This window comes from Leuresthes tenuis, unplaced genomic scaffold, assembly GCF_036924035.1.
Source record: "Leuresthes tenuis unplaced genomic scaffold, fLeuTen1.0.hap1 SCAF_19, whole genome shotgun sequence".
Taxonomy (NCBI): Eukaryota; Metazoa; Chordata; class Actinopteri; order Atheriniformes; family Atherinopsidae; genus Leuresthes; species Leuresthes tenuis.
In genome coordinates, this window is record NW_027325373.1 from 12,757,185 (window position 1) to 12,783,283 (window position 26,099).

General features: G+C 42.3%; 3 protein-coding genes and 1 long non-coding RNA gene across 5 annotated transcripts; 1 reads left to right on the plus strand and 3 right to left on the minus strand.

Moving 5' to 3' along the window:
• Positions 1-1,422: 1,422 nt before the first annotated feature.
• LOC140277375 (uncharacterized) lies at positions 1,423-1,929 on the minus strand. The gene is made up of 2 exons (XR_011909084.1): positions 1,721-1,929; positions 1,423-1,605 (listed from the first exon to the last, which is right to left on the minus strand). It is a non-coding gene; the product is annotated as an uncharacterized lncRNA (long non-coding RNA).
• A 354-nt stretch (positions 1,930-2,283) lies between these two features.
• On the minus strand, positions 2,284-8,792 carry mtfp1 (mitochondrial fission process 1). Its single transcript, XM_072371690.1, has 4 exons — positions 8,644-8,792; positions 5,174-5,301; positions 4,628-4,860; positions 2,284-4,273 (listed from the first exon to the last, which is right to left on the minus strand). Exons 1-4 carry the CDS (start codon positions 8,711-8,713, stop codon positions 4,207-4,209), a joined length of 498 nt encoding a protein of 165 aa, XP_072227791.1. The 5' UTR covers positions 8,714-8,792; the 3' UTR covers positions 2,284-4,206.
• Positions 8,793-9,906: 1,114 nt separating this feature from the next.
• lman2la (lectin, mannose-binding 2-like a) lies at positions 9,907-17,444 on the plus strand. 2 transcript variants are annotated; one of them, XM_072372315.1, is made up of 9 exons: positions 9,907-10,123; positions 10,519-10,637; positions 11,620-11,737; positions 11,841-11,923; positions 12,075-12,107; positions 13,267-13,428; positions 13,551-13,665; positions 15,434-15,559; positions 15,655-17,444. In XM_072372315.1, the coding sequence occupies exons 1-9, from the start codon at positions 9,916-9,918 to the stop codon at positions 15,795-15,797; spliced, it is 1,107 nt and encodes a 368-aa protein (XP_072228416.1). In that variant the 5' UTR covers positions 9,907-9,915; the 3' UTR covers positions 15,798-17,444. The 2 variants fall into 2 exon arrangements, with proteins under 2 accessions (XP_072228416.1, XP_072228417.1); XM_072372316.1 differs by lacking the exon at positions 12,075-12,107.
• A 129-nt stretch (positions 17,445-17,573) lies between these two features.
• Positions 17,574-26,037, minus strand: wbp1 (WW domain binding protein 1). Its single transcript, XM_072371689.1, has 4 exons — positions 25,797-26,037; positions 24,717-24,819; positions 24,127-24,294; positions 17,574-23,056 (listed from the first exon to the last, which is right to left on the minus strand). The coding sequence occupies exons 1-4, from the start codon at positions 25,857-25,859 to the stop codon at positions 22,533-22,535; spliced, it is 858 nt and encodes a 285-aa protein (XP_072227790.1). The 5' UTR covers positions 25,860-26,037; the 3' UTR covers positions 17,574-22,532.
• Between the last annotated feature and the right edge of the window lie 62 nt (positions 26,038-26,099).

Consider the following 26,099-nt stretch of genomic DNA (forward strand, 5'->3'; position numbering starts at 1 on the left):
TCCACAGGCTGCATTTATAATGAAGCTAGGGAGACAGATACTTACGTTTGTCCTGACTGAAGACCTTTTTTTTTTCCCCCTCTCTGCATCTGGCTGTATGGATATTAGCGAAGGTCATAAGGGTGCTCGGGAGCAATTGAAAGGCTGCGATTCGCTGACAAAAAAGAAAGCAGAGAGACGAGGGAGAAGGAGAAAGGGAGGTCTTTTGGCCACTTGTGGCCTTCACAACGCAGGCACAAATCATAGAGGGACATGGCAATTGGAGTGACAGATGAACAATGCTCCTTTTTTCCAACCCCCTGTGAACAGGCCCATCCATCACAGCAGGGGAGATTAATTCAATTCATCAGCTTTTTGTCTCCTTAGGCCCCCTAATGCCACCTGATATTGCTCAAGGAGGACTTATAAATGTTTGTGGATTTGATCTGTGCTCACTTGCTTGACACTGAATTAAAACATTACTCTTTACTCATAGCAATACACTGGCTTTGCCAACACCCAGACAGCCACTTCTGCCTTAATTCTGACCAAGATGAATTCGTATGGGATTGAAAATGTTTGCCAGAGGCAGCCAGCAGGTCCCTACTGTAGAGATTTCAAAGGCAGAGGAGATTTGGTAGCATGGGGTGGACGATAGAGGAAAAAAAAAAAAAAAATGTTTAAGGACCGCAGGGAATCACTTAAGTTGTGTCAACAAAATTTGCAGCTTTTGGTGAACTAGTATGAAACTAAGAGATAACACATTGTACAATTTGTCATTTTCCATTTGTTTGGCTGATTTATCTTGGTTGGCTAGTGAATACTAGAACATACATTTTCAAATGGAAATTATGCCATTAACTGCCTAGAGTACCATTAATCATTTTAATTAAACGCTACGTTGTAAAAGTTTGGCTATTAAGCATAAATGATAAGGACCCAAAGCCAGACCAAGAGTGGGTATAATAGAAACAAAACATGGCTCAAGCATGCAGCGATTTTCCATTTCAATTTTTCAGTATAGGGGATTACAAGAGTGAAGAAATTCTGTCCTGGAGAGCCAAGGCATGACACAAAGAAGAGTGATGACATCTAATGGCTGTTATGTTAACTGCAAGCTACCATAAAAGCTCAAGGTCTAAGCGCCAAATAGGCCAAGATTTAATAATCTTTAAAAAAAATTTTTTTTTTTTTTTTTTTTTTTTTTTTTAAATAAAAGGGCCTTGCTTTCGTCGAGTGCCAAACCTAGGCTGGATTAGAAAACTCGCTCACAGAAACCTAGCATTGGAGTTCTACAGTGGATAAGATGGGACAGCTTGCTGCAGATCCTGGTAAACTTCAGGCCTGAACATCTCCCCGAGGACTGCTTGCGATGTCACAAGAACTGCATTCTCATTATAGGAATCAACCAACAATGATGAATCAATGACCAACAAGCATTGATAAAGGTCACAATATTTATTTACATTCAAGTGTAAGTCTTCTGAGGCTGGTAGTGAATCCTGCCTCCTCTCCAGACACACAGATAATAGGCCGTACCCAGAGATCCCACAAGAGACACCAGTAGGATGACTGTTATCAGGACAATTTTCCATACTTTTGAGTCATGAACTTCTTCATTGGAACCTAATAAGGTGGAACGGGAGGTAAATAAATTAAGCAATTCATTCTTCAGAATGAAAATAAACAGTGAGAAAGCTTAGCCAAATATACATCATGTTGCAGGAATATAAAAACCCACCTTGTTCCAACAGAAGATACGGCTCCGGAGTAGTCTGCAAGTTCTGTTCCTCGACTGTTAAGTCAGCCTCTTCTGAGGAGTTTTCAGGCAACATGCCGTCCTCTGTCACTGGAGATTCTTCGTCTGGGTCATAGTACTGTGGATTCTCAGTCATCAGCCAGTGGCCGTGGACATACCGAGGGATACCTGTAGATGTTCACGCATCAGGGGTACGACTCAGGTAAGAATTTATTAGAAAATGAATAAAAGCATTCTTACCTGACTGAACCGCCGATATGGCCAAATGACCCAAAAGCACAAAATGAAGCAGAAACATGACTGTGAGTGGCAGTGGCTGGCTTTCGTTTGCTTTTATTTGGGCCTTTCATCAGTTAAAGTGGTATCAGCTGTGCTCTGTCAATCAAGCCTGATTACTGCGGCCGTGCTCTCAGGTCACCTGGTGCCACCTTCTTTTGAGTGCTTCTTGATTTATTGGTCAAACTTGCACTTGGGTTTCACCTTTTTTTCCTCTAAATGGAAGAGCTGACGTATGAACTGTGTGAATTTACGAAATAGACCACAAATCCAGTTCTGATGTATTATTTATTTCAGTTCAGTTTCAGAAGTTTAGAACATCAGAATTGCACAAACGCCCACCGTAATGAATGGAGCTTCGACAATGAGAAGTTATTTTCACATCTGTAAATGAAACAGAGTTTGATGTTTTGCAATTTCCTTTCGGTTAGGACCAGAAAGAAGACTCAATGCCACACACATGGCCATAATGTCCGAGGAGTAAACGGTTCCCTTTCCTTTACGGCATACAATTGTTCAAATGCAATGAAGTGGTGAAAAACCTGAAATGCTAAAATCGAATGAGAAGACTTTCACAAAAAAGCACCAATAAACTTTGTGGAGACAGACATTTACACACGTCGTAGCACGAGTGCTGTTGTCAAGGTGACAATAATTGTGGCTGCTCAGGCTTTGAAGCCTCTGCTTTTCCTGCTAGAACTAATCAGACTTCCTTACTATGAACTGCTGGCACCCCATTTAACTGAAAATTACACACTCAGTAGAATTCAACATATATTTCAATGATAACCCAAAACGAGTGTATTTTAAATGTCTCGCGGCCACCCAACACCACCTCTCGATGTCGGCAACAGAACTTATTGGTGCTCTCCAAGTTTTCACAGGCTTCTGAATCAGCAAATCTCTTCGTGACAAAGAGAAGACAATGTGACACAAACACGGTTAAACAGTTATTGCTAAATCTGTACCCTGGTGCTCACTGGCACAAAAACTGACAAAGATGATCCCTCCTAATTTGTTCCCTGCTGCCTTACGTCTCATAAGATATCCCTTTTTTTTTTTCTTCTTAAATTCCTTTTAAAGTCACGTAACCACTCACTAATTTTAAGCTGACGTGTGCACAATGATTTTTTTCCCTTGCATAGCTCATGAAACGCAGCATCTTACTTGGCTCCTCACAGATAGGACTAAACAACTGTAGACATCTAACATTTGTACATTTCTCAGTTAATCTCCATTTCTGCATAGATAATAAACTGGCCTTCAGATTTATTGTGTACGAGCAGCGGAAAGTTTTAACTTGTCTGTTTGGCTTTCTTTGGAGGAGTCAGTCTGAGTGCTCAGTGGATTTTGTTTCCCCACCTCTAACTAACCTACTAAACTACAGTATACTGCCTCAGTCATCTGAAGCCAAGTGGGATCAAAACATTTGATGCTGCAGAGACAGTTTAAAATCACATAAATATCTCACTTAAAATGACTACAATACATTACAGTATTGTGCTTACGGATCCTATAAAGGGAATAGAACCGTACATGTTGTAACTATGCTGTAAATCGCTGAAAGTCTCACTGGCCAACATGAAAAATCAGACTCACACCCCTTAACTATTGTAATTGTTTAACGACTTGGATTCACATCATGGCAAAATGGCTTTTTGGCCCGTCATCACAGTACCACTGAATATGGCTGATAATAACATAAAATGCAGCTAAAAACAGTACAACCCCCTCCCCTGACATCTACGTATGAAGTGATGCTCGCATCTAAGGCCCTACAGGGCAACTTTGGAGGGTTTTTCTGTCGATAAGATCACAGGAATATATGAGGCCACTGAAATCCTGCCAAAGAATAAGAGCTCCTCGGTGTTAAGTAGAATAGCCACACAGTTTATACTCTTACATTCCTATTTAAACTTGTTTTGGCGCTGCAACTCAGAATGCCCTGAGAGGTTCAAATTCAGCATCCCTAGGAGGATATTCCATACAGCAGTATTTCATATCAACCTCTTCTAGTACATAAATATTTCAATTCTGCAATAAAAACTATTTTGTGGTAAGTTTAATTTACGAAGTATGAAATCTTGCTCCATGAAAGCCTCCTTTACACAGCTTCTGGATAATCAGGACAGGTTTACAGACTGAACTGGCTTCTTTCCAGGTGGGAACAGTCTGTCCTGCGTGATCGTGCTTTATTTGTGCTTCTCCTCCTCATTGTAGATCTTCCGGAGGCTCGAGTCCAGCAGGAAATCCACTGACCTACGAAGTACGGGGAACAGTAGCGTTAGACGCATATTTTAGTTTTTCTAAAAACCATTTCAGAAAACAGAAGTTGTGCCGGAGACACTTGATCTTCAGAAAAAACGACTCTATAATCTGGATGTGGACAATTAAAGCTTACAGACCAGGTTCATTGTACAGCTCTCAATTGAATTTTATTTTTTTTTCTAAACAAACAAAGGAACAAAATGTCTTTGTTCAAATTACTAAGTGTTTATACAAATACAAATGAAGTGTTTATACTGGAACCCTTCAGTTCAGAATCTTACAGAACAGTAGTTTACATAAACCCGAGTCCAATTACAAACAAAACGCAACACAACTAGTGCGAACCTGTCTATCGGAGTAATGATGAAGGGGATTGTGGAGAGGCCTATGGCTGTCGTGGTCCACTTGCGAGCGGGCAGAGGCCACTTGGTGGTTCTGCCCAGCAGGTACAGCGACGCAGCACACACGCGGTTGATGGTGAAGCCCGGGATGATGACTGACGCCAGGGCCTGCCACACAAAGGTGTCCACCACTGCAGCTGCTACCCGTGTTGTTTTCCCTGGGTTGTCCCCGTGGGCCTTGAGCAGACGGAGGGTCAGAAAATGTGGCTCATTGGATGCGCAAAATAAGACTTTTAAGAGAAGATTATTTTTTCAAATTCCATTTGATCACAAAAACCTTTTCAAACTGCAATCATTTAAAGCCAAAACGTTTATATTTATGAATAAATCTGCTTTATTAAAGAACAAATATTACTGAAACAACAAAGGGATCCAATCCAGCTGAGCACAGCTGGTTTGGGACTATTTATTCACATCCCTCACTTATTAAATAATGATGACTAAACTTGGCTTCCAATGACGATAACAGAAACAAATGGTAATATCTTACCACAGCTGCTTTCTTCCCTTTGTCTACTGCATCAGCAGTAACATACGCAGTGGCCACGGCATAGCTGCCCCATACCAAGCTCACCGGCACCAGAGCACGAAAAGCCTCCCCGACTTCATTGGAATAGCCTGTGGGAATCAATACACAGATGCAGATAAGCCTTTAACCTTCTTTCTCCTCTAAATGTCTCCTCGGATCTATGAACCAAACCATTTAAAATAATAATTAAGGTTTATTGCCTGAGTGCCAATGCCTTAAACATTCAAAAGCTATTTTTCAGTCGCAGACCTCAGGATGACATGGTTTGATGTGAAACTGCATTTCCGCTATTCAACGCCTCAGTTTTGGACGGGATGAATCAAACCAGCAGCTGACGAACCTCGGTTTCACCTCCGACTCCGTCATGGTGAGAGTGGAGAGCAACCTTTGGAAAACGATGCAATATTAATTTAATCAGAGCGGAACGACTTAAATGACCTTGACCTCTTATTAAGAAGTGACCCGTGCCATATGCCCCAGAACGTGTGCATCACAGGTAAAATTCACTCCAGTCACACAGGGATCATCATTTTTGCTTCGATGACGACAGAAACCACCGGAGCGTGGTGGGAGTCAAATTCTGCTGCCACTGGAAAAATCTATCACGGGTGCTGCTGCTGGCAAAAACTGTGGCGACTTCTGAGACACGGCATTTTGGAAAAAGGATTTGATGTAACAACCAGTGATACCTTTTGATTAAAGCTCGGAAGCAGTTTCTTTGCTTCCAGTTAGTGATGCTGGTTGTCTACATGCACGAGGTAACCGTTAGCGATGTGATACACGTTGTACTGAGGCTTGCCTGATAACTCAGAAATCAGACTTCAGGTCCGGGTTATAGATTTGTCATTTACTCTCAGACATTTTTCATGGACGGCCGGACGAATAAGCAGCTAAAACTCGGATTTTTCTCTCAGTTTTCTTAACTAAACGTTAATAACCCTATTATTTTGTGACTGGCAACTCTTCCTTCACAATGTGGGAGACCGTCCTGAATTTCATCATCATTTGAGCCTCTTCTGCAGAACACTTAGTAGATCTTTCTTTAGTTCCATCCATCAATACGGTTGTTGTGCTTTAAGAGTGATTCATATAAAAAGTTGGCAAACTACATTCCCTCACTAATGTAGGGCCACACTGAGAGGCGCAAACACAATGCACTGCCTTCCTGTCTTTGCATTTACACATCCACATAAACTCAGTGAGTTTGCATGTTATAAAGAACGTTTTTCTCAAGAACCTAAACCCCTTTTTCTATCCATTTATTAATTTTACCTAAAGACGAAGGAGAAAAAAGTTAGACGAGGTCGTTGACAGTGGTTCTGTCACATGAGGCGTTTTCACACACGGAAATGTGTGAAGAATCAGGTCCAAACTTTCCCCACAGCTGCGGTTCACGCGCACACTTTACGGCAGGAAATTCTCTGCAGAGTTTAGCTCTCACAACAGGAAACACTCTGAGGAGACACAGAACGCAGGAGGCAGGCCAATGACACAAGAGAACGCTGTGGAAATCATGGGGTTTTGTTTGCAGCATGTGAAGAACGGCAGACGAGTCTTTCTATCAGCAAGATTAGCAATTCTGGTTTTGATATTAATGCCAAAGAAATTTAGACAAATCTTCAAAACTGATGAGTGTGTGGAAAGTACAGAAAGCAACATAAATGCCAGCATAAAATATATGAAGTGGTAACTTGATTCTGCACATGCACTTGTCTTTTGTCAATGCCTCGAATCCTTTCCTGGATTAAGTTAGTTGGATCATATCTGCACATTTTGGCATTATTGTCAAGGCTCCAAAATTGTTTGCAAAGGGTAACCAAATTTCTGGACACCTGCTAGATGTGATGGATTTTTTTCTTAACCAAGCCACAGGTCTTCTTATTGCTATCTGGCCAAAAAAAGGTTTGCACCAGTGAAAATAACACAGTGAACAACATGAATTAGAGCCACAGACAATTAGTTTATGGTTTCCATGGTGATAAGAGCTCTATTTGTATTACAGTGGATGATAACAAAGTGATCACAGATAAGATTCTGTGTCAGCAAGGCATTCAACAACTGTGAGAAATATGACACATTCTGGTATAATAGACCACTATTTGCTCTTACCCTACAAGACATGATAGTGTGTGTGTGTGTGTGTGTGTGTGTTAAAAAGATGTTGAAGCGAGAAGAAACCGAAAAAGCACCGAAAAAGATAAGAGGGCTTGGGATGGTGAAGGACGGGTTAAGAGATTTTCCATAACAACAAAGGATGGCCAGAAAAGACTAGATCTCTATCTGGGCAAAGCTGTGGTTTTATTTACTGACTCACGGATTTAGCCAACACCTAGACATTATGTTAACATGTTAAAAATATCAGTCTACGAACAAACACATTATCTTCTCCATTCTCCATTCATAATTTATGAATGATTGACCGGTTTGAATAGGAAGAAACAGAGGTAATCAATTGGTACCGGTATGATTGCGTTCGATTATGAGAGTATTTAAAAAGTAAACCTTAGACTTCAGATGAGAAGTGTAAATACATATGTGATAGTATGAAATGACAATAAAATATCTACATCAACAAATGGAAGCACAATATTGAGAATTGTCCCGTTTGGCTTTTCGATTCAGGCACAGCAATGACAACTTCTACGCTGAAGTGGGTTGAAAAGTAAAATGAACAACAGATGAACACTATGCCCAGTGGAGATGATGGAGATAATCCTGTATACGCAGGATTAAAGCTGGGGGTAAATAGATTATGACTTTATGAGGGGGATAAACTGATTCACATGACACTGCACGATTCCAGCGAACCCAGTGTAAGTATATGAAAGTGCAAGAGGCATGAACCCACGGAAGGAACAGCTGCAGTATGAATGTCATTCAGAGCGGATACTGCACATGACCTTCCTCAACTCATGGGGGAAACTACTGAAATGTTTACATTGGTGACGGACAACCGGAAGGGAGGGGGGGTGCACAAAGACAATAATGTATCAGTGAAGCTATCACAGTATCATCTCGGCTTAAGTGAGATCATTCCTGTGGGCGTTTCTTTGCGGTTGTGAGTCACTGCCTAAACTTGCTAAACAACTGTGCTTACTTAAGGAGGAACTACAGGGACAAGCCTAATGTATTCACCCAATGGTTCACTAATGTTACATAACGTACATAGGAAAAGTCATGAGCAGCGGCACTACTAATCAGTGTACGGCGATAACGTATTCTGGTAACAAAATGTCCTTCAACAGTCAAGTTTGCTATTAATAGCACCTTTAAAACACCTTTTAAAAGGGGTGAGCCAGCTACGCTACCTCTTTGCTAGCTAGCACACAGCTCTGATGTCATCAAAGCCCCGGTTTATACTTGCTCCGTTCTCTACAGTTATAGCCTAAAAAGAGCCGTGTTCCACCAGTAACATATAAAAAAATACATACCTAGCAAACGCACCCATGTATCGCGATAAATATCTACCGCTTTGTCTGTTTTGGCGTCACTGGGATCCATACTTCCCTCTATTCCATCCCACGGTGATTTTCATAAACTCGAACAGCGTATCGCGAAGCCGACAGAGAGAGGGGACCGTGAAGGGGGCGTGGTGTTCACCACAGCATCCAACTGGCTGCACCTCAACGCCCCAAACCGCAACCCGACACTGGGAGGCACTAACACCATCAATTACAGTGGACTTCACCAGCATTTGTGCTTTCTGTCACAAGGAGGAAGGGGTAACATTTACTATATGCAGTGCTATGAAGACATTTGGAGAGATGTGCTTCATGTTTGCATGATGAAAATAGCAACCAAAAAAAAAAACTATTTGATCATTTATGATAGTTATAGTCTTATTTATTTTAAATACTCGCCTTTTAAAATGATTGTTCTGACCCTTAATTTGAATTTAATTCAGTTTAACTCCTTTATTTAATTGAACTTACTTATGGCCTCAATGGCCCGAAGATGAATGAACAACATTTGGCAAAACAAGTCGATTCCCTGACATTAAAACAATATCTCACGTTTCAAGAAACTCGTAGCATTTGACAAATTACAACCGCATAAAAGAAAGCACCCTTTACAAAAGGAGAGGGGGTGGGACAGCATTTACAAAACATAACAGCAAAACAGAAAGCACAACATCTTAGAAGACAAAATAACATTTCAAAGTATACCTATATTGTTTCACAAAGCACAGCATTTCAGAAAATACAGTTATTTCTGTGCTGTTTTCACTTTATCAATAGCATTTTGTGCAGTTTTTCACGTCAATACCACCGTACTTTACCATAGATCATCTTATGGTCATATATACACATATATAAAGACGTGTTGATATAGCTGCAATCTTGTTGTGACAGTTGTGAAATGTCAACATGAAAAAGTAGAAGCGTTGTGAGTCAGGTGATCAAATTTTCACACAAACAAGCCCTAAAAACAGTTTTTAAATTCTAACAAGCTGTCAGTGTGAGACTAAAGGTTGTACAGACCGTATGTAGCAAAAATACCTGGGTTACTATTGTCATCTAGCAATTATTCACATCTCATAATAAAGGACGAAACATAATAGTCTAAGTATCAGTTCACTATATCCAATAATGAGTGCGTATTCTGATTGACAATCAAGTTGGCCAATGGTAGAGAGCCATGCAAAACAGTGGACCAATTGGAAAGCAGATGACTATTTCTGGTTGAATGAGTTTTGACCCACCATGGCCGCCGTCAACAGCACCAAGCCTGACAGCGGCTCCAAATCACCGTCCAGCCCGATTTCCAGGGGGAGTACAATGCCTTTAAAATTCTATTTGACTTTTATTGTTCTTTTTTTAACTAAAAGCCATTGTTTTGCCGACGACGACGACGACCACGAAATGGAAGAGTTTCTGAAGCGGGAGTACTCCCTTTCCAAGCCTTACCAAGGTATCTCATCCGTACAGTAACGGTGGTGCACGAGGGTAGGCAGGGGGACAGATGTTTCCAGAATGACGCGTTTAGCCATCAAATCACATCTATTCTCGAGTTTCTTCTTTAATTATATTGCTTATTCTGTCCTTTCAATGCGATCTTTTGACTGATTATGTTATATCTTGTGCTGTAACATTCACCTGTCATTTTATTAAAGAGACAGAGCCCGTATGTCATGTGTCATTCCAATCTACGATGCTTTTCCACGTTTGTTTCCTTTATTTCTCCTCTTTACATCCCTGAACTGTTTGCTTGGGTGACTAAAAAGAGCCGTGTTGACGTCAGGTACAAGTCGCTGTAAGGTATTGTGTCAGCGTTTGAAATGACCACGGTGCCATTTGTGGTCTCAGGTGTGGGATCTTCGGGCTCCTCCCACTGGGAGCTGATGGGGGATGCCATGGTAACCACCGACCAGGTGCGACTCACACCCGACATGCAGAGCAGGCAGGGGGCAGTGTGGAGCCGTATTGTGAGTATACCACTGTGAAGGCTGCAGCAATCAGCTGTTCTTTATTACTGATTAAAAGGCTCGTCATTATACTTTACAAGTGGATTTAGGTCTGTTACTGTCTATTAGTGAAGGATGTGTGTTGATCCTTCTTTGTTTTTGGCCAAACCAATGTGACTCGGCAGCAGATCAGGGCTGAACATACAAACTGATTTATGTTTTTTGTGCATCACCAACCGAATTCATGTTTATTCCAATGCCCAAAAGTCCGAACGTCTTCATTTAGGCTCAACATACTTTGCTGACCCATTGATTGAGCTTAGTATAGCACCACACAGTTTAGAACAATACAACAAAAAAAAGCAATACAATTTTAACTAATTAAAACTTCAACCGATGTTGCTTTAGCCCATAATGACAAAACAAACTCTGGCTCTAGAGATTGCATTTCAAGTTTCTGTTTACACCACCATAGTTTTCTTGTAGGTTTGGCGTTCGGTTGGCTGCAATGTGTAATTTGAGCCACTAGATGTCACACTAAATAACACACTCTGGACCTTTTAAGATGCTCTGCTGAGTTGTTTTTCATGATGCTGATTGGTGTTTCTAATAATTAGCCCAATTTCCAATATTTATCCTACCCTTTCTGATAAGTGGGAATTTTTAATGAGCCATTATTAATAAACGTATAACTTTTTGGAGATTAGTAATCTACCGGTGAGGTATAATGACGAGTGTATTTGCTATAAATGATTATAAGAGTCAGGTAGATATTTACAACAGCCTTTAGAGATTTTATTTAGATGTGGTTTTGTTTTGACAGGATATGTTAAGTGTAAGTTGGGGTTGGTGCGTTTCATGTCAGTGTGTGTGTGTGTGTGTGTTCATTAAGAACTTTCTTCTTTTAAAAGAGCCAGGCTCACATCTATCTGTACAGCTATCTCTGTCTGTCATCATCTGTGCTGTGAACCAGCTAGATTTCATCTAAACTTTGTTCTTTTAGCCGTGCAATCTGAAGGACTGGGAGATGCAGGTGCACTTTAAGATTCATGGGCAAGGAAAGAAGAACTTAAACGGTGACGGGATGGCGATTTGGTTTACTAAGGAACGAATGCAGAAAGGTATAAACGATAGGACATAATGTTAATTTGATTGATAGTAATGCTAAGCTTCACAACATTTTTTATGTATGTTATTGACAGCTGTCTTGACATTTGTCTACAGGTCCTGTATTTGGAAATATTGACAACTTCACTGGCTTGGGTGTTTTCGTGGACACGTATCCCAACGAAGAGAAACACATAGAGGTATACCGCAGTGGCTCTCCTAAGATCTCAGCTAGCATGAGGAAGCAAAGTGGGGTTATTAGACAAATTCCTCCCACTTCAAGAGTGTTCTTGCAGATTTTTTTGTAAAGGGTCTGTATTTGTGTTCTTTTGTGCAATCATTTGGAGAAAGGCTCAGAAGAAGAGATACACACCCCGCACACAGGTAACATGGCCCTCTGTCTAGCCTCATTATTCAGCCCCCACTTGCCCTGAAGCATGGTTCTTATGTGATGTTTCAGAAATATCGCTGTTTGTTTCTGCATGGTTTGCTGTGTGGTTTATTTACTGTTGTAAATGTGTAAAATATTCTATGTGTCAGAAAGGTTATGGCAGGCATTGTTTTGCTGGAACGAGCAAAACTTTCTCTGAAACAAACATCAAAACCAGTGTGTCACTGAGATTCAGTGGTGCAGTGGTGTATGTGTTCACTCCTAATGGTTTCAGAAGCATTTCTGAGCCCATGCAGTGGTCTGTGCAGTGCTGATTGAGGGCTTAAAAACTATGGCTATTTCATCTTTGTTTTTGGCTTTGTTTCATGCATACAGGGATTTTTTTCCTTGATTCTCAGAATCTTTTGATAAAGTTACATATTTTTTCAATTAAAATTAATTTCTATTTTGTCGTCTTTCCTCTTGCACTTGTCTTTTACAGGATCCTTAGTTCTGAAAGACTCGTGATAGTATCACACCTTCTGCATTTGCTCTGGACTTTAGGCCTTTTCAGTTTTGTCCAGGCTAAAATGACATATGTGAGACATCTCCTGGGCCACGATCAGTTGAAATTTTGTCCAACTGAAAAGCAGCAGTCTTGGTCTGGAAACAATGTTTAGTTTGTTTCTGGTGTGAAAACATTTTAAGGAGGGTTCAGACTTTTGGACTTTTCACAGGAAGTCTGCAAAAAAGAGGAAAAATGTATCCACGTCGTGTTTCTTGGGGCGGCAATCCTCTGTAATTGACGTCCACTTCCCTTTGTGAAAATATTAGCTTCCAAGGCCGTTTGATTTTTCTCCATTCATTCAGACCTTGACAGGCCACCTGCCGGCATGCAGACACAGACATACACCTGTCTTTATTTTGCAAAATGTTTACATTGCATTCTGTTTTTATGTACATTTTTAAATACCATTGCAGTTTTTTGGGAGGACTTAATCATCAAGAGCAGTAATAGTTGTCAAAACTGTCAAAAAAAAACCATACAGTTTAGACCGGATGCCTCCACACTTTGCATGGCACAGTCAAATGTGAAAATGACTCAAAACATAGAGACGAGCTCAAATCTACCTTTCCTCCTCATCTCTGTGTTTCCCCTCCTGTGGCCATAAGAGGATCTTCCCCTTCGTTCTGGCCATGGTGGGGAACGGCAGCATCAGTTACGACCATGAGCGGGACGGTCGGCCCACAGAGCTGGGTGGCTGCAACGCCATGGTGCGCAATCTCAAGCATGACACCTTCCTCTTCATCCGATACGTCCGCCGCAGGCTCACGGTGAGAGACACACACTTTGAGCTTTGCAAACCCGCTTTAGGGAGCCACACTCAGGGCCAGATGCCAAGATATTCATGTTCTTTGAATCTAAATGTAGTTTACTGACTTCATCTGTTGAGCAGGTAATGATAGACATCGATGGCCAGCACGAGTGGAGGGACTGCCTGGACTTACCCGGTGTCCGGCTGCCACAAGGCTATTACTTTGGAGCTTCAGCAATCACAGGAGATCTCTCAGGTACACAACTTCTAGTGTCCGCAGACACAGTTGGTTAAATTTCAATAAATGGGAGTCAAAGAACTTAAGAAAACAATCAAGCTCTCGGTGTTGAAAATGTATAGACTCTTATCAGAAGATTAAACTAAACTTAAGAGCTTTGTTCCCTGCACACCTGCTCCTGTCACAGTGAATAAGAGATGTTAAAATTCAGCATCTGAATTCAATTTTTACCTCTTTTTGTTTGTTTTATTGATCCATCTCTTACGAGGTTGATTAAACCTCACAAAAGGCCGACATTACACAATCAGAACGAAAAAAAAACATTCTATTAAAAGTGTTCCCTTCATGCCCCGCAGGTTCGGATGCAAATTCTAAACCATTTACTCATTTACTGTTGACATTGTGCGGACATGCAAATGAGCTCTGCCTCGACTGGCTGCAGCTGCTTGCCTTCGACTCACCTCAAAGACATTTGAAGTTTCACAGATAAATATAAATATACAGGAACAATGTTAGGTCTGTAACATGGATTTTTACCCTAAAGGAAAAAATCATGAGGTAGCTTTAAGTGACCTAACCTATCATTTATTTATAGTCCTGCCTGTCGGTCCCTCGGGTGCTTTGCAACGTTTGTGGAATCAGCTTTTTTTTCTTTTTTTTTTTTGTCAGTACCGCTCTGAAACAGCCCCTCAGTATTGACTCGTTGTATCCTTCGCCTTCCTGTGTTCATTTAAAATCGGGCATCAATTCATGCTGTTTCTAACCGAAGCACGTTGCAGAGGTTACAGAGGTGACAAAAAAAGAATACCAGCACGGATTTAATGACAAATCTATTATTTTCTGACAAAAATAGTTGATTTTTCTTTACATTCTCATGTTCTTTTTGGAGAGATATCCCTCTGATAGAACAGAATTCTCAACATTTATCGCCGACGACGCTGTTAAGTCCACGTTGACATGTTTTTTGCCTGAAGTAATGCAGTGTTTCTATACCTCGGTCTTACCGAACAACATTCAAATGCAGTTGTCTGCTACCTTGAGTCCGAGCATTCATGCGGATGCTGCTTTTGACATGTACCATCAAACTTAAACACTAGTACAGATGAAGAAGGCTCCCTCTGCACTCTCAGACAGCAGCGTTCTCCTTCAAAGTGTTCCTTCCAACTCACAAAAACAGTTCAGGAAACAAGACAAAGAGCCCAGGATATTCTGTTCTGGCTTCCAAACTCACCAGAATTGGCCTCAATGTGCAACCCACAAAGCCAGAAATCTAAATGAATACCTGCATATCAGAGCATCTTAGTGCTACCAGGCGCTTTTTATATGTTGATACTTGCAGGGCAGGAAGAATGTGAGCTAAAGGGCAGCATTATGTTATTTATTGTTAATAACTGCCTGTATAAAAAGGGTTTGCAGCTTTCATAGTAACAACCGGAGAAATCCCGTACGAAATTGCAAATTTAGGCCTGATCAAAGTGTTTTTGGCTGGTAAATCTTCTCAGGTCGTACGCGATCTGCTATGAGCAAAAGTTTATTTTAGACTCTGCACTAGATCCAAAAGATTCCCAGGGTGCCAGACACCACATGAGGTCCCGGGTACGTGCCTCCACGGGTCAGAGCTGTTCTGGCACCGGGGAGCAACATGATCTTGAGCTTGTGGTTTTAATATTGTGTCTGATCTCTGTTACTCTCCAAATGAAAAGTTGCAGCGTTAGACTCACTTCAGGTTCATTTCCCTCCTTCTCTGGCTTGTTTTCATACTACTTCCCTGTTTCTCCTTGAATAGATAACCATGATATAATTTCCCTGAAACTCTACCAACTGACGGTGTTGAGGAGTCAAAAGGAAGAGGAGGAGGAGAAGGAGGATGAAATAACCATACCCAGTGTAGATAACATGCACCTCCTCAGATGTAAGGCTGCTTTCATTTTAGCTCTCATTTTCCTGCTTGTCACTCTCTTCCATCTTTCACCTTCTCGAGTCTCTGATTGCCGTCCTCTCTTTTAGTGGGACAGAGTGAAGAAGGGATGAGTGGAATAGCCATTTTCTTCACCGTGCTCTTCTCCATGCTGGGATGCATCTTCCTCATCATCATCGGCCTGGTGGTCTACAGCCACTGGAACGAGAGCCGACGTAAACGCTTCTACTGAGGAGCACATAACTAGAGATGGCGACTATTTTAACGACTGTGGGACTCTGCAGACCAAACAGCGATAAGACAAAAGTGAGACGCTGCCATTGGCTGGTGCAGGGGCACCAGTCTGACACACGGTAGATGAGAGTCCATGTCTCCCCTGCTGCAAAAGCCAATCCTCACCTTCTGATAGGTGGTCACGAACCAGCAGGGGGACCTCTGCCCCTGCCTGACCCAGACCGACTCGGCCTTACCTTCGCCGCCTCTGTACCTGTGACGCAGTGTCTTACATGACTTCCTGTGAGCATCTACATGTCTTTTTTTTTTTTTTGCTGAGGTTCACTGCATTTGATAAATCTAAACTTCAGTAATATTCTTTTGCTCTATTTCTAAGTTCGATGATCTTGATTTTGAGAAATATCCGCGATTTCCCCGACGTACGAGCGTATCCGAAACCAATGCGGCGCCGTGGCGTGGGAAACGCAAATCGGAGCACGCCGCAGTGACCTGCGTGTCATTTAAAACGTGTTTACTTTAAAAAATGTACAAAGACACAGGTTGTAGATTTAGAATTTGACGGAGGCTAAACGTTACAAAACACTTGGACGTGTTTAACTCTGCTGAAGCCTCCTTACATTTCCTCCCTGTTTTCACATCATCAAGATTTGCTCAAGATTTTCTGTGGGCGACGGGTCTGGCCCCCAGATTCTTTTAACTGAGGAGCCGTGCTGCTGTAACGCCTTTTGGATGAAATGGAAATGAGATAAAGGACTAATATTACATTTGCTCATATTTACATTTTTTAAAAACAAACGTCCACTTTTCTTTGTGGCCTTCAGCGAACTCCAACAGTCATCTCCACCAATCTGTGTATGACAAAAGCCTGTCTGCTGTATTCTGCTGAAACACCGCAGTGCACATAACTTTATTATTATTTATTTTTCTATAATGAAGTGTCAAAGCTGTTGTTTGCGTTATGCGCGTCCTTTTTATGGGTCTATGTAAAGCATATGAAAAACAATGGTCACCGATGCATGTGCTGACTGGAAAGAATTGGGGGGGGTGGAACTTGTCATTTCAAATATTACATCATTTCCGTTTATGAGATTTTTGCTCGATGCTTACGATACATTACCGCTTTCATCAGAATTTCTGTGCTCTGTTGAGTACACGTTTTTCTTGATTTCACTTTGCGAGCGTTGACCTTTTCTTACGATGCGCAGCGGTCACTGAAATGACCTTTTGGTTCCTTTTGTGACACGTTGAAGCTTCACCTCTGCGTTTCAGCTCAACGCTTCATGCAGTGAACCCGACCCAACATGCAGGCCTGAAGGCGTTTCTCTAATCCAGGCTCTGACAGACTGTTGTTAATGCCGTCCCATCTTCCCACGTGTGCTCTGGGAACAGTTGCACGGCCACAGTCAACATCAGATCTTTTATGCGGCGCTCTGTGTCTGTTATCTGGGAGGACTTCCCCTTTTCCTGTGGCCACTTTGACATTTACCTCACCCATCTTATTTATTTAAGTTATATTGTTTGAAACCTGTGTACTTCTTTTTTAAAGGTCCCAAACATAAAAAAACTGGGTCTGTTTTCAGTGTGAGTGCTTTGCATGTTCAGGTGATATACATACAAATACAAGACAGCTATTACTCTGAATACAACTGAGTGGAAGAACGTCTTATTAGTATTTCTCATCTTTTCATGTTTTACTCACACACTTTTAAAAGACTGTTAAAAGAAAACATATCGATTCATTCAGGAGACTTTCAAATCAAACTCCGAGGCAGTCAGCAGAGCGCCAATGTTTGTTTTATTAAAAAAATAAAATACAAATGATGACCCAGACAGTACACGGCAGACTTGTTACCAAAATCAAAGCATTTTCATCTGTCAGTGCTTACATTTTTCTATTCCAACTTTTACTCGTTTTGGCTTATTTAAAAGTTAAACAGAATGTGGAAATAGTGGAGTCTGTGTTAGTAGATGCCTGCTTCCCTCTCCAACTAGGTTTCTCATTTTGGACAAACTAAAATAATAATGATAAACAATAACGTACACACAGCTCAACCATGGCACCTCAATGTGGATCGGAGATGGTATTTTTTTTTTTTAGTTCAATGTTTGGGATTCACCAAACTAGTGACGCCTTGATGAGAAAATTAACTTAATGTGCACAGATTTAACATAAGTCGACTGCGTTCCATGTTGAGGTCGTTCACGTGTATAATATTTCAAATGGTTGATGCCGCATTAACCGAGGATTAAAGGCAACGGTTAAATTATTCAGTCAGAAAATACATGAAGATGGAAAGGAAGCGGGGCAACAAAAAAGGAGGGATGGAGAAGCTGAAAACAGATTTAAGCTGCCAAGTAAAAGTTGATACCATTAAGAAGAATGTGTTCCAAATGTTCGGCACACTCAACTTAATGTGGATGATCCGGAAGTCCAGAATAGGAAGTGTTGGTGGTTGAGGGAGGCAGACGAGAAAAAAAAAAAACTATACATAAGCTAGAATGGCTTTTTAACTCAAGCATACATAGTCACCATAACCTTGTAGTAGCATTACAGGTAAATATATATATATAGATTTTTTTTTTTAACAAGTTTTCTTAAACAAATACATATACACAGACCAACCAAAGTAGATTACAGTACAGTACAGTGCAGTGCCACAAGTACTGAGAGTTATATTGCTTGTACTGGTGCCCACAGACGAATAACAGAGAAAGGATCGCAGCATATAACAGTAGGTTTATGTTTTTGCATAGCCTAGTCGAGTAAAGTTCACAGCGATGCGTGATGCAGAAGTTTTTAATCGGACAAACGGGGTTGACAACGACCGTGAAACAACTGCTTTGGCTTCTTGAGACATGTGGGTCAAAAGCACTGCTTAATAACAATAACCCTGAGAGTGTGAAAGCAAACAGACCATCGTCGCGGCAACCACACGCAGAGCAGAGCAGAGCAGAGCTGCGGTGGTCCGCGGAGCGTGGGATGGGAGAAGACTCGGGTGGATTATTCCGTCAACACTTCCCCGCACGAGTGGGCGGGAGCGTTGCGTTACCAAGGATACTGCGCCACAGTATCCGTTACCAGGACGCAGCGTCACGGTTTACATCGGCACACGCAGCCGCTTGCGCAAGTAAAAAAAAAAAACGTCAAAGTGTACATACGCAGAAAAGAGAGGTGGTCATAATGCATCACGCACCTCTGTTGAGGTTAACGAACAAGAAGGCAGAGTTAAAGCCTATAAAACAAACGCATGTGGTCATATACAATCAGCTATTAGATAAATATGAGCTCCAGCACAACATTAAGAGACATCCAAATTCAAAGAACGACCACATTCAAACACATTTCTGCATTCAGAGAGTAGATCTCGGCAAATGAGGCCTCAAATGAACAGCCCACCGCAGAGGAATCCCTCAATGAAATGTTTGTCTATCATCAATTCATGACTGATATAGCCCTTACTCTCAGTAAACAAGTGGAAACCAAGGAGGCGTAGCAGTTGTTTGGCAAAGGGAAAACTATGGACCTCCAGTTCACTCATGCACAAAAGAAACCCCGATCCTGCCCTCACCTTCATGCCCCTCCCCCAGTTCTGTTATTCTTCTATACATGAACACATATAAGAAAAGATGCACCTCAATAGGTTACAGAGCAATCTCCTCTCGGAGGTCGTTTTTTGTCGTCCAATCACAGACACAGACACGATGACTCATTACAAAGCCATAAAAAACTAACTTTTTTTTTTCTTTTTCCCTTTCTCATTTTCCCCTCATGCTTTCGAGTCGGCTCATTTCACAAAACTAACCGCAACCAGAAACGTGGAACAAAAAACAGGACGGAGCACAAAAACTCAACAGTCTGGTCTTGACAAATTCCATCAGTGCCGCAGCTAACTAGACACGCAGTACTTCAAATTCAACACAACCACCGTCACAAAAAAGAAAAGAAAAAAAGAAGAAACGCTGCAAGTAAAACCTGTGAAGAACATGTGACAGTTTCAATTCAGTGGCTTTAAAATCTATAAGTACCACATCCTTTACTCACGAGCGAGCGACACTTCCCAGAACAAGATCAAACGCTATCTTCTACTGATACAAAAGCACTCATCTGCTCTCTAATACAACCATGCTTAGGACTACACAAGCACTACCATTTTCTTTTTTTTTAAAAAAAACAATAATAACCACGTCACTGCATCTATTCTAATAAGGCAGCATCACATCTCTTTCCACATACAGAGGTTACACTCCACTGTGCAGCTTCATGATCAAGACATCTGCTTTATGGAAAATGCAGCAAGGCAGCTTGAGGTGTGCTGTCGAAAAGAAACGCATTACTTCTGCTAATGGGTGAGCGGTGGTGCTCACGGTGAAACTGCTCCTCTGGAAAAGGTCATTGACGAGGCGGTGCGGCTTCGTGTTCGAGCACCTGCTCAACAAACGCAACTGACAGGGCTGCACCTTTCAACGGAGCGCGTTTGGTTTGAAAACTGTACGCATTTCAGGATGCGATGCGTTCACTTACCCCCACCCCCCTTCTCTATTCTGTCTTGACATGGTTTGTGCAATGGCTCTCCTGCAACGTTTTGCTGCACGTAAGCCACAGCAGAAAGTTCTCTAACTCAAGCCACCCACAGCCAGGTTTAGCAGCTGCTACCTGGTGGAAAGGGGAAACGCTTTCGTTGGCCACCGAGGTGCACAAGCCCTTGATATCACATGTACTTCTGCACAGAAACCGTCTTGTTAGGAGGTAAAGAAATGTTCGGGCCTTTGTTTCATTTCAGGCAAGCGTGAGAGAACAGTATTTCAGCCCCTACTTTGGAAAGCCCACCCTGTAACACACAATCAGAGCAGACAAAAGCGGTCGATCATTGCTCTGAACTAAAGTAGTCTGTCAGATATGAGCAAGAATTCAATTTTGTTGTGGCTTTCCAATCTGACATGACTGTTTTGTTATGTTCTGAGCACACTGTGGATTAAAGAGAGTGACATGCAATGCTGAAGAACATGCAGTTAATCACAAAAGATTCTGTGGCTGTGCCAACACTAAATCCAAGTCTCCAATCATCCCAACTTGCTAAAGCACAGGCCCCCTGCGGCCAGTCGAAAATACCACTGCAAATCCCTCACGCTGCCACGAGGCCAACAGAGACCTAAGACAGCACTGGCTGCATAGTTGCCAGCACTGCATAACAGCATTGCATGGCTCACACAGTCCTAACAGCACAAGAAAACTAGATCCAAATATCCAAAAGTTCAAACTCAGTCCACTCCTTGACCTCAAACATCTGGACACTGAGTCGTGTGGCCACTGTAGCCCGGCAACATTGCAACTGCTGGAAAAATTCTAATGTTCTCGAATATAAACACCAAATCGAGTCTCATGCAAAACACCGGTGCTTTTAATTGTTACTTCAGCACAGTGATTTCAACCAGATGCTGCAGCAATTTAAAAACACACACACACACACACACTCATCCTTCCCCAACTGCCCTGTAACAGCCAGTCACTCTTGCAGCCCCCGCCAGAAGCTTTGTTGCAATTAATGGCGACACCTGTTGCATTTACTGAAGCACAGCTGGTTACGAAGCCGAAAAGCAAAAACAAGCACGTTTGACCGTTAACACGTGAACTATTTACTGAGCGATAAAGTCCCTCAAACATTATGCATTAAATAAAACACACAAACACAAGAGCCACCACAAGGCCTTTCGTTGACTGCAAAATTCTTTTTAAAGAAATAGTGGCATAGACCGTTTTGATTTTACGTATTTACTGCAGTCAGAAACTGGAGTGGGGGGGGGGTGGGTCACACGCACACTAATCAATAAATCACTGAATGCTGAGCACCTCTTACATCATGCTTATTAGCGTCCAAACAGCTGTGGTGACAATCTGGATATCAAATAGAGGAAGGGTTTAGCATGACATTTAAAACCCAGAGACCAAACAACAGACTGAAATCTGCTCTGCTCTGCGTTTAGTCCCCCCCCCCCCCCCGCTTCAAATCCCACAACCTTCACATCAGAAGACGCCAAACGCTGGTTGCCATGACCTCAGAACTGACATCACCATGCAGCTGTGTCCTACATTTCAAAGCGCTCACTTGGTGCTAAACACAGACAGCTTTGGAGGAAATGAACAAAATCTCTTTACAATTCATCCAATGTGCTGCCGAGTTTTCAAGAGGTTTGCTTTTGACTCATAAACTCAGTCAAGGAGGGAACAGGGGGGAGAAATGCCGTTGACCGTGTTGGCATGCTTCTGAATGACCATCCCCGCTGGAGGTAAGATTTCAGTTGGGGGGGCACGGCCGAAAATGTTCTGACCTATGAAAGTGTCAGGACCAAAACGGAAACATGACAGCGCAGCTGAAGAGGAGAGCGAGGGAAACAGTCAATTCTAGATTCAGTCACAATCAACTGCTGTCTGCTCACCACTCACGGATGCTGTCGCTCTAAAAAAAAAACCTAAGAAAATCTACACCAACAGAAGCAGCAATACGCGTTTGCTGGTTCCCCCGCCAAGAATAATTTTTTTTTTTTTCTTAAAAAGTCAGAAGTTTGCCCACACTAACAAACATTAGTTCTCATCATCATTTTAATGTCACGTCTATGTGTTAGTTCAGAGAATTAAAGCACAGACAGTCCCTGTGGTGGTGGTGATGATGATGACACGTATCACCCTGTGTGAAGCAGGAAGCTGCTCTGTTTGGCTGGTTAGTTACGCTATGGATCACACCATGTGGTCACCGGTGCTGGTGTTGGCGGCCTGGCTTGGCAGCTCCGAGGTGCAGTCCTTCTGTCTGAAGGTCTCCTGCTGGTGACCGGAGCAGCAGTCCCTGTCGGCGACGTCGCACTTCCGATGCTCCTCGTCGCTTTCCTCCTCCAGACCCGAGCCCTCATCTACGTCCAGCTGACAGACGCACACCTCGATCCCTGAGTCACCGGTCACATGCCGGCGTCGAGTGATGAGCTCCTCATCCTCCTCCGCAGCTTCTCCGTTCTCCTCCGCCTGACGCTGTGCTTGGATCGGGAGAGACGCCGCCTGCTGGTCTGACGACGAGCCTGAAGCCTGACAGTCCACCCTCAGCTCGGCCTCAGGCAGGGGTTGTGGCACAGAGGCACTGACTGGCTGGCTCAATTGTGGAGGGAGTGCTGGAGTTGATTCGGGTGGGTTTTCAGAATAAGGGGGAGGTGGGGTCGGAGGGTGACCTACAACCTCTTCATAGTCCGGAAGCTTACAGTCATTCCAGAACCCTGTAAGCCAGCAAATACAAAGACTTTAGCTTCACCAATAGTCAGTTAATCCATTGGTTGATCCACAGATGTTCTTTTCTCTAACTAAATATGCTTGGGTATTGGACTTTTATTTGACTTTAACATTCTATTCTGAAAAACATAATGCAGCCACCACGAGCATTCTTTAGATTTCAAAGTTTTATAGCAGCCCTACAATGATGGCGCTTTATGTAAATACTGGCTTCAACAGCTGTTGCATTAATGTGCTGATCAAGCACTAAGGAGGTGACTTCTTTCCATGCTCCACACGGCATCTGGAAGGAAAACCTACAAGAGTAGATGTGACTATCAGTGAGTCACTGTCTAAGTATGCTTGCTGTTAGCGTTGTGTTCTCATTCTTGACTTGAAGTCAAGCACGCTCCCTTTGAGTTTCAGACTCTTGACAAATGTGGACCTCGTCCAACTCCCATTTGTGATAGGAGTAAACACGATATGCTGTTCCAGCTAAGATCCAGAGTAACGACTGACATTAGGGTAGGCATCTCTGCTGTCTGCAGACCATAATCTTCGACACGGACTCAGGTAAATTGCGGTCAGGTAAAGCGAGATCAAGATAGTCATCAGCATTCGAAATTCTAAGATGGTGGCTCTCTCAGAAAAAGGCTTGAAAACAAATGGTGTGTTGCAAATACAGACAGAGATTTGTTGTAGTAATGCAGACATTGTGTTGGATCTCACTGATGGACAGAGGGCAAAGTCATGACCATCTCCAATGTGCTGAACATGTGCATTGAGCAGCATAGAGAAGGTCACTGCAGAAGAGATTATCTCAACCTTCCTTTTTACACCACCACAAACCTGCTTGTGGCTCCAAATCTGTATTCAGGATACAGATATCAGCCAGAGAGCACCCTGTCTATCTAATAGGGAGGGCAATAATTCAATTCATTTCAGTTTTATCACAACAATAAGAGGCTGTCATGTTTAGAGAAACAAAGGAAATGCATATTATGTAGCAAGACATAAAACATAGGGACATGCAAGGCAGCATAAAGTTGAAATAATAGATTATTTGGAGACTACTCACTTAAATTGAGAGGTGGCGGTGAAATGAAGGAACTGGAGGCTCCTTGATAGGCCATGAGGCTGATCTCACGTTGACGTTGCTCCTGCTGCAGACGCATTTTAACTCTCCGGTGTCGGTAGGCACAGCAGCAGCTGAGCATTATGATAAGAGTCCATACCAACCAGAACCCTACGAAAGGGGACAGTCCCGATGTAAACTTATCAGCACTTTGGGAAGGTAATCTAAATTACCGGTGCTTTGCCTGAGACAAAAAAAAACTCCACAATGAGAAGTCGGCTCTGAGCTTAAGAAGCGAACGTGATATGGTAACGCATCAAAGCAGACTCTCAATTAACATGTAAACACTTATTTTCCTGCCATTAAACTGAGGTCACGTCACTTTCACTTCTCTGCAAGTGTATTTTACGAAACCCCACAGCAGCTAGCTGATTTTATCTGAAAGAGAAACTAATCTGAAAATTAAACCACACACTTTGTTAAGATTAAAGTCTCCAAAAGCAATAACTAAAAAGAGCAAAAGAAAACATGTAGATATTTTAATGAAGAGTTAGGGGAGGGGGGGTGGGAATAAAGTACACAAGTGTACTTACACCAGAGCTCATAGTAGTAAGTGCAGCACTCTGTCTCGCCACAGCAGTACCCCATGTCACAGCGATACTGTTCATTGTTTACCCCAAAACAGAACTCCTTCCCCTTAAATACACACAAGAGGTACACAGAGGATATGCAAAAGTCAATACCCAATCACACAAGCAAACAAGGAAATGCACAGCACACTCAACCCTTTTCCCCATTGTCATTTCAATGTCACTTATTGTGTTTGCACGTTTCTGTCTCCCTATATGTAAACAGGTGAATTTCACTGGCATTTAAAGCCTGACTTTATGTGAGATTCCTCGGTCAGAGTAGCAGCTACAGCTGAATGCCGCCGACATTTAAAAGTACATTTTAAGCACGTATCAAACGCAGTACACGGCATCACGAAGTAAAACTACAAAAAAAGGAGGTGCGTTTACGTGACAGAACAATGAGATCTAACCAGGGCTAAAATTAACAAAATGAGGGTGTGAAAAAAAAACGGCTAAGAAACGAAAATATATTTTTTATTTTTATTTCAATGCAAACATTTTAGCGAGAAATCCTTCATAGTGTAAATTCCTCTAGTCTGTCATCCAGTCGAACAATGTCCGTATTTTTCTTGAATGTTGGGTTTGGGAAAAGAAAAGAAAAAAACAAGCGTACGTGCCACTATTTAGTTATTTAAATGTTTATACGAAACACAATATAACGATTCAACCTGTGAAACTGAACTATCCGAGGCTGGCTGCTCAGTCAGTCCGTTCAACATCAATAACTAGCTATGAATAAATATGTCGTTTTGCCGGTTGCCAGTTAGCAATAGCTAACGTTAATCTTGACCCCTTCGATTTAAAAAGCACATTTGTGAAGTTTTACGGTTACCACTTATACCCGCAATCAAATTATCTGCCGAAAAATAAAAGAAAACTTTTGCTAACTGACGTCACCCATGGTACACAGAAGCGAACCGTGCCCAGTTTCCTTTGTGGGGGAGACAAAAAAGATTCGTAAGAAGGCCTTCACTCAGCCCAGGAGCCACGGCCTCGGCTGGAACCGTGCGCCGACCCCCTTCAGCTCCCGCGCGGGCTTACCTGCACCAGACAGGTCCCGGTACAAAGAAGACCTACAATGGATCCCAGTGCTTTCTGTGGCATCTTTCTGGGTTGTCGGCCGTTAATACGACATGAATCCCATAGCAATTGAGCGACTCGACGACGTGCTGCGGTGACAGCAGGCAGCTGAGGCTAGAAACGGTTGAATCTGTCGAACTCAGACATGTTTTTGTTTGACCGAGAAACACTTCCAGTAAGCTACTAATGTGAATCACAGATGGCGATCTGTAGAGGGCGCTGTGTGAACGTGTGTAGAAAAAAACGTGAAAGCATATTCTGTAC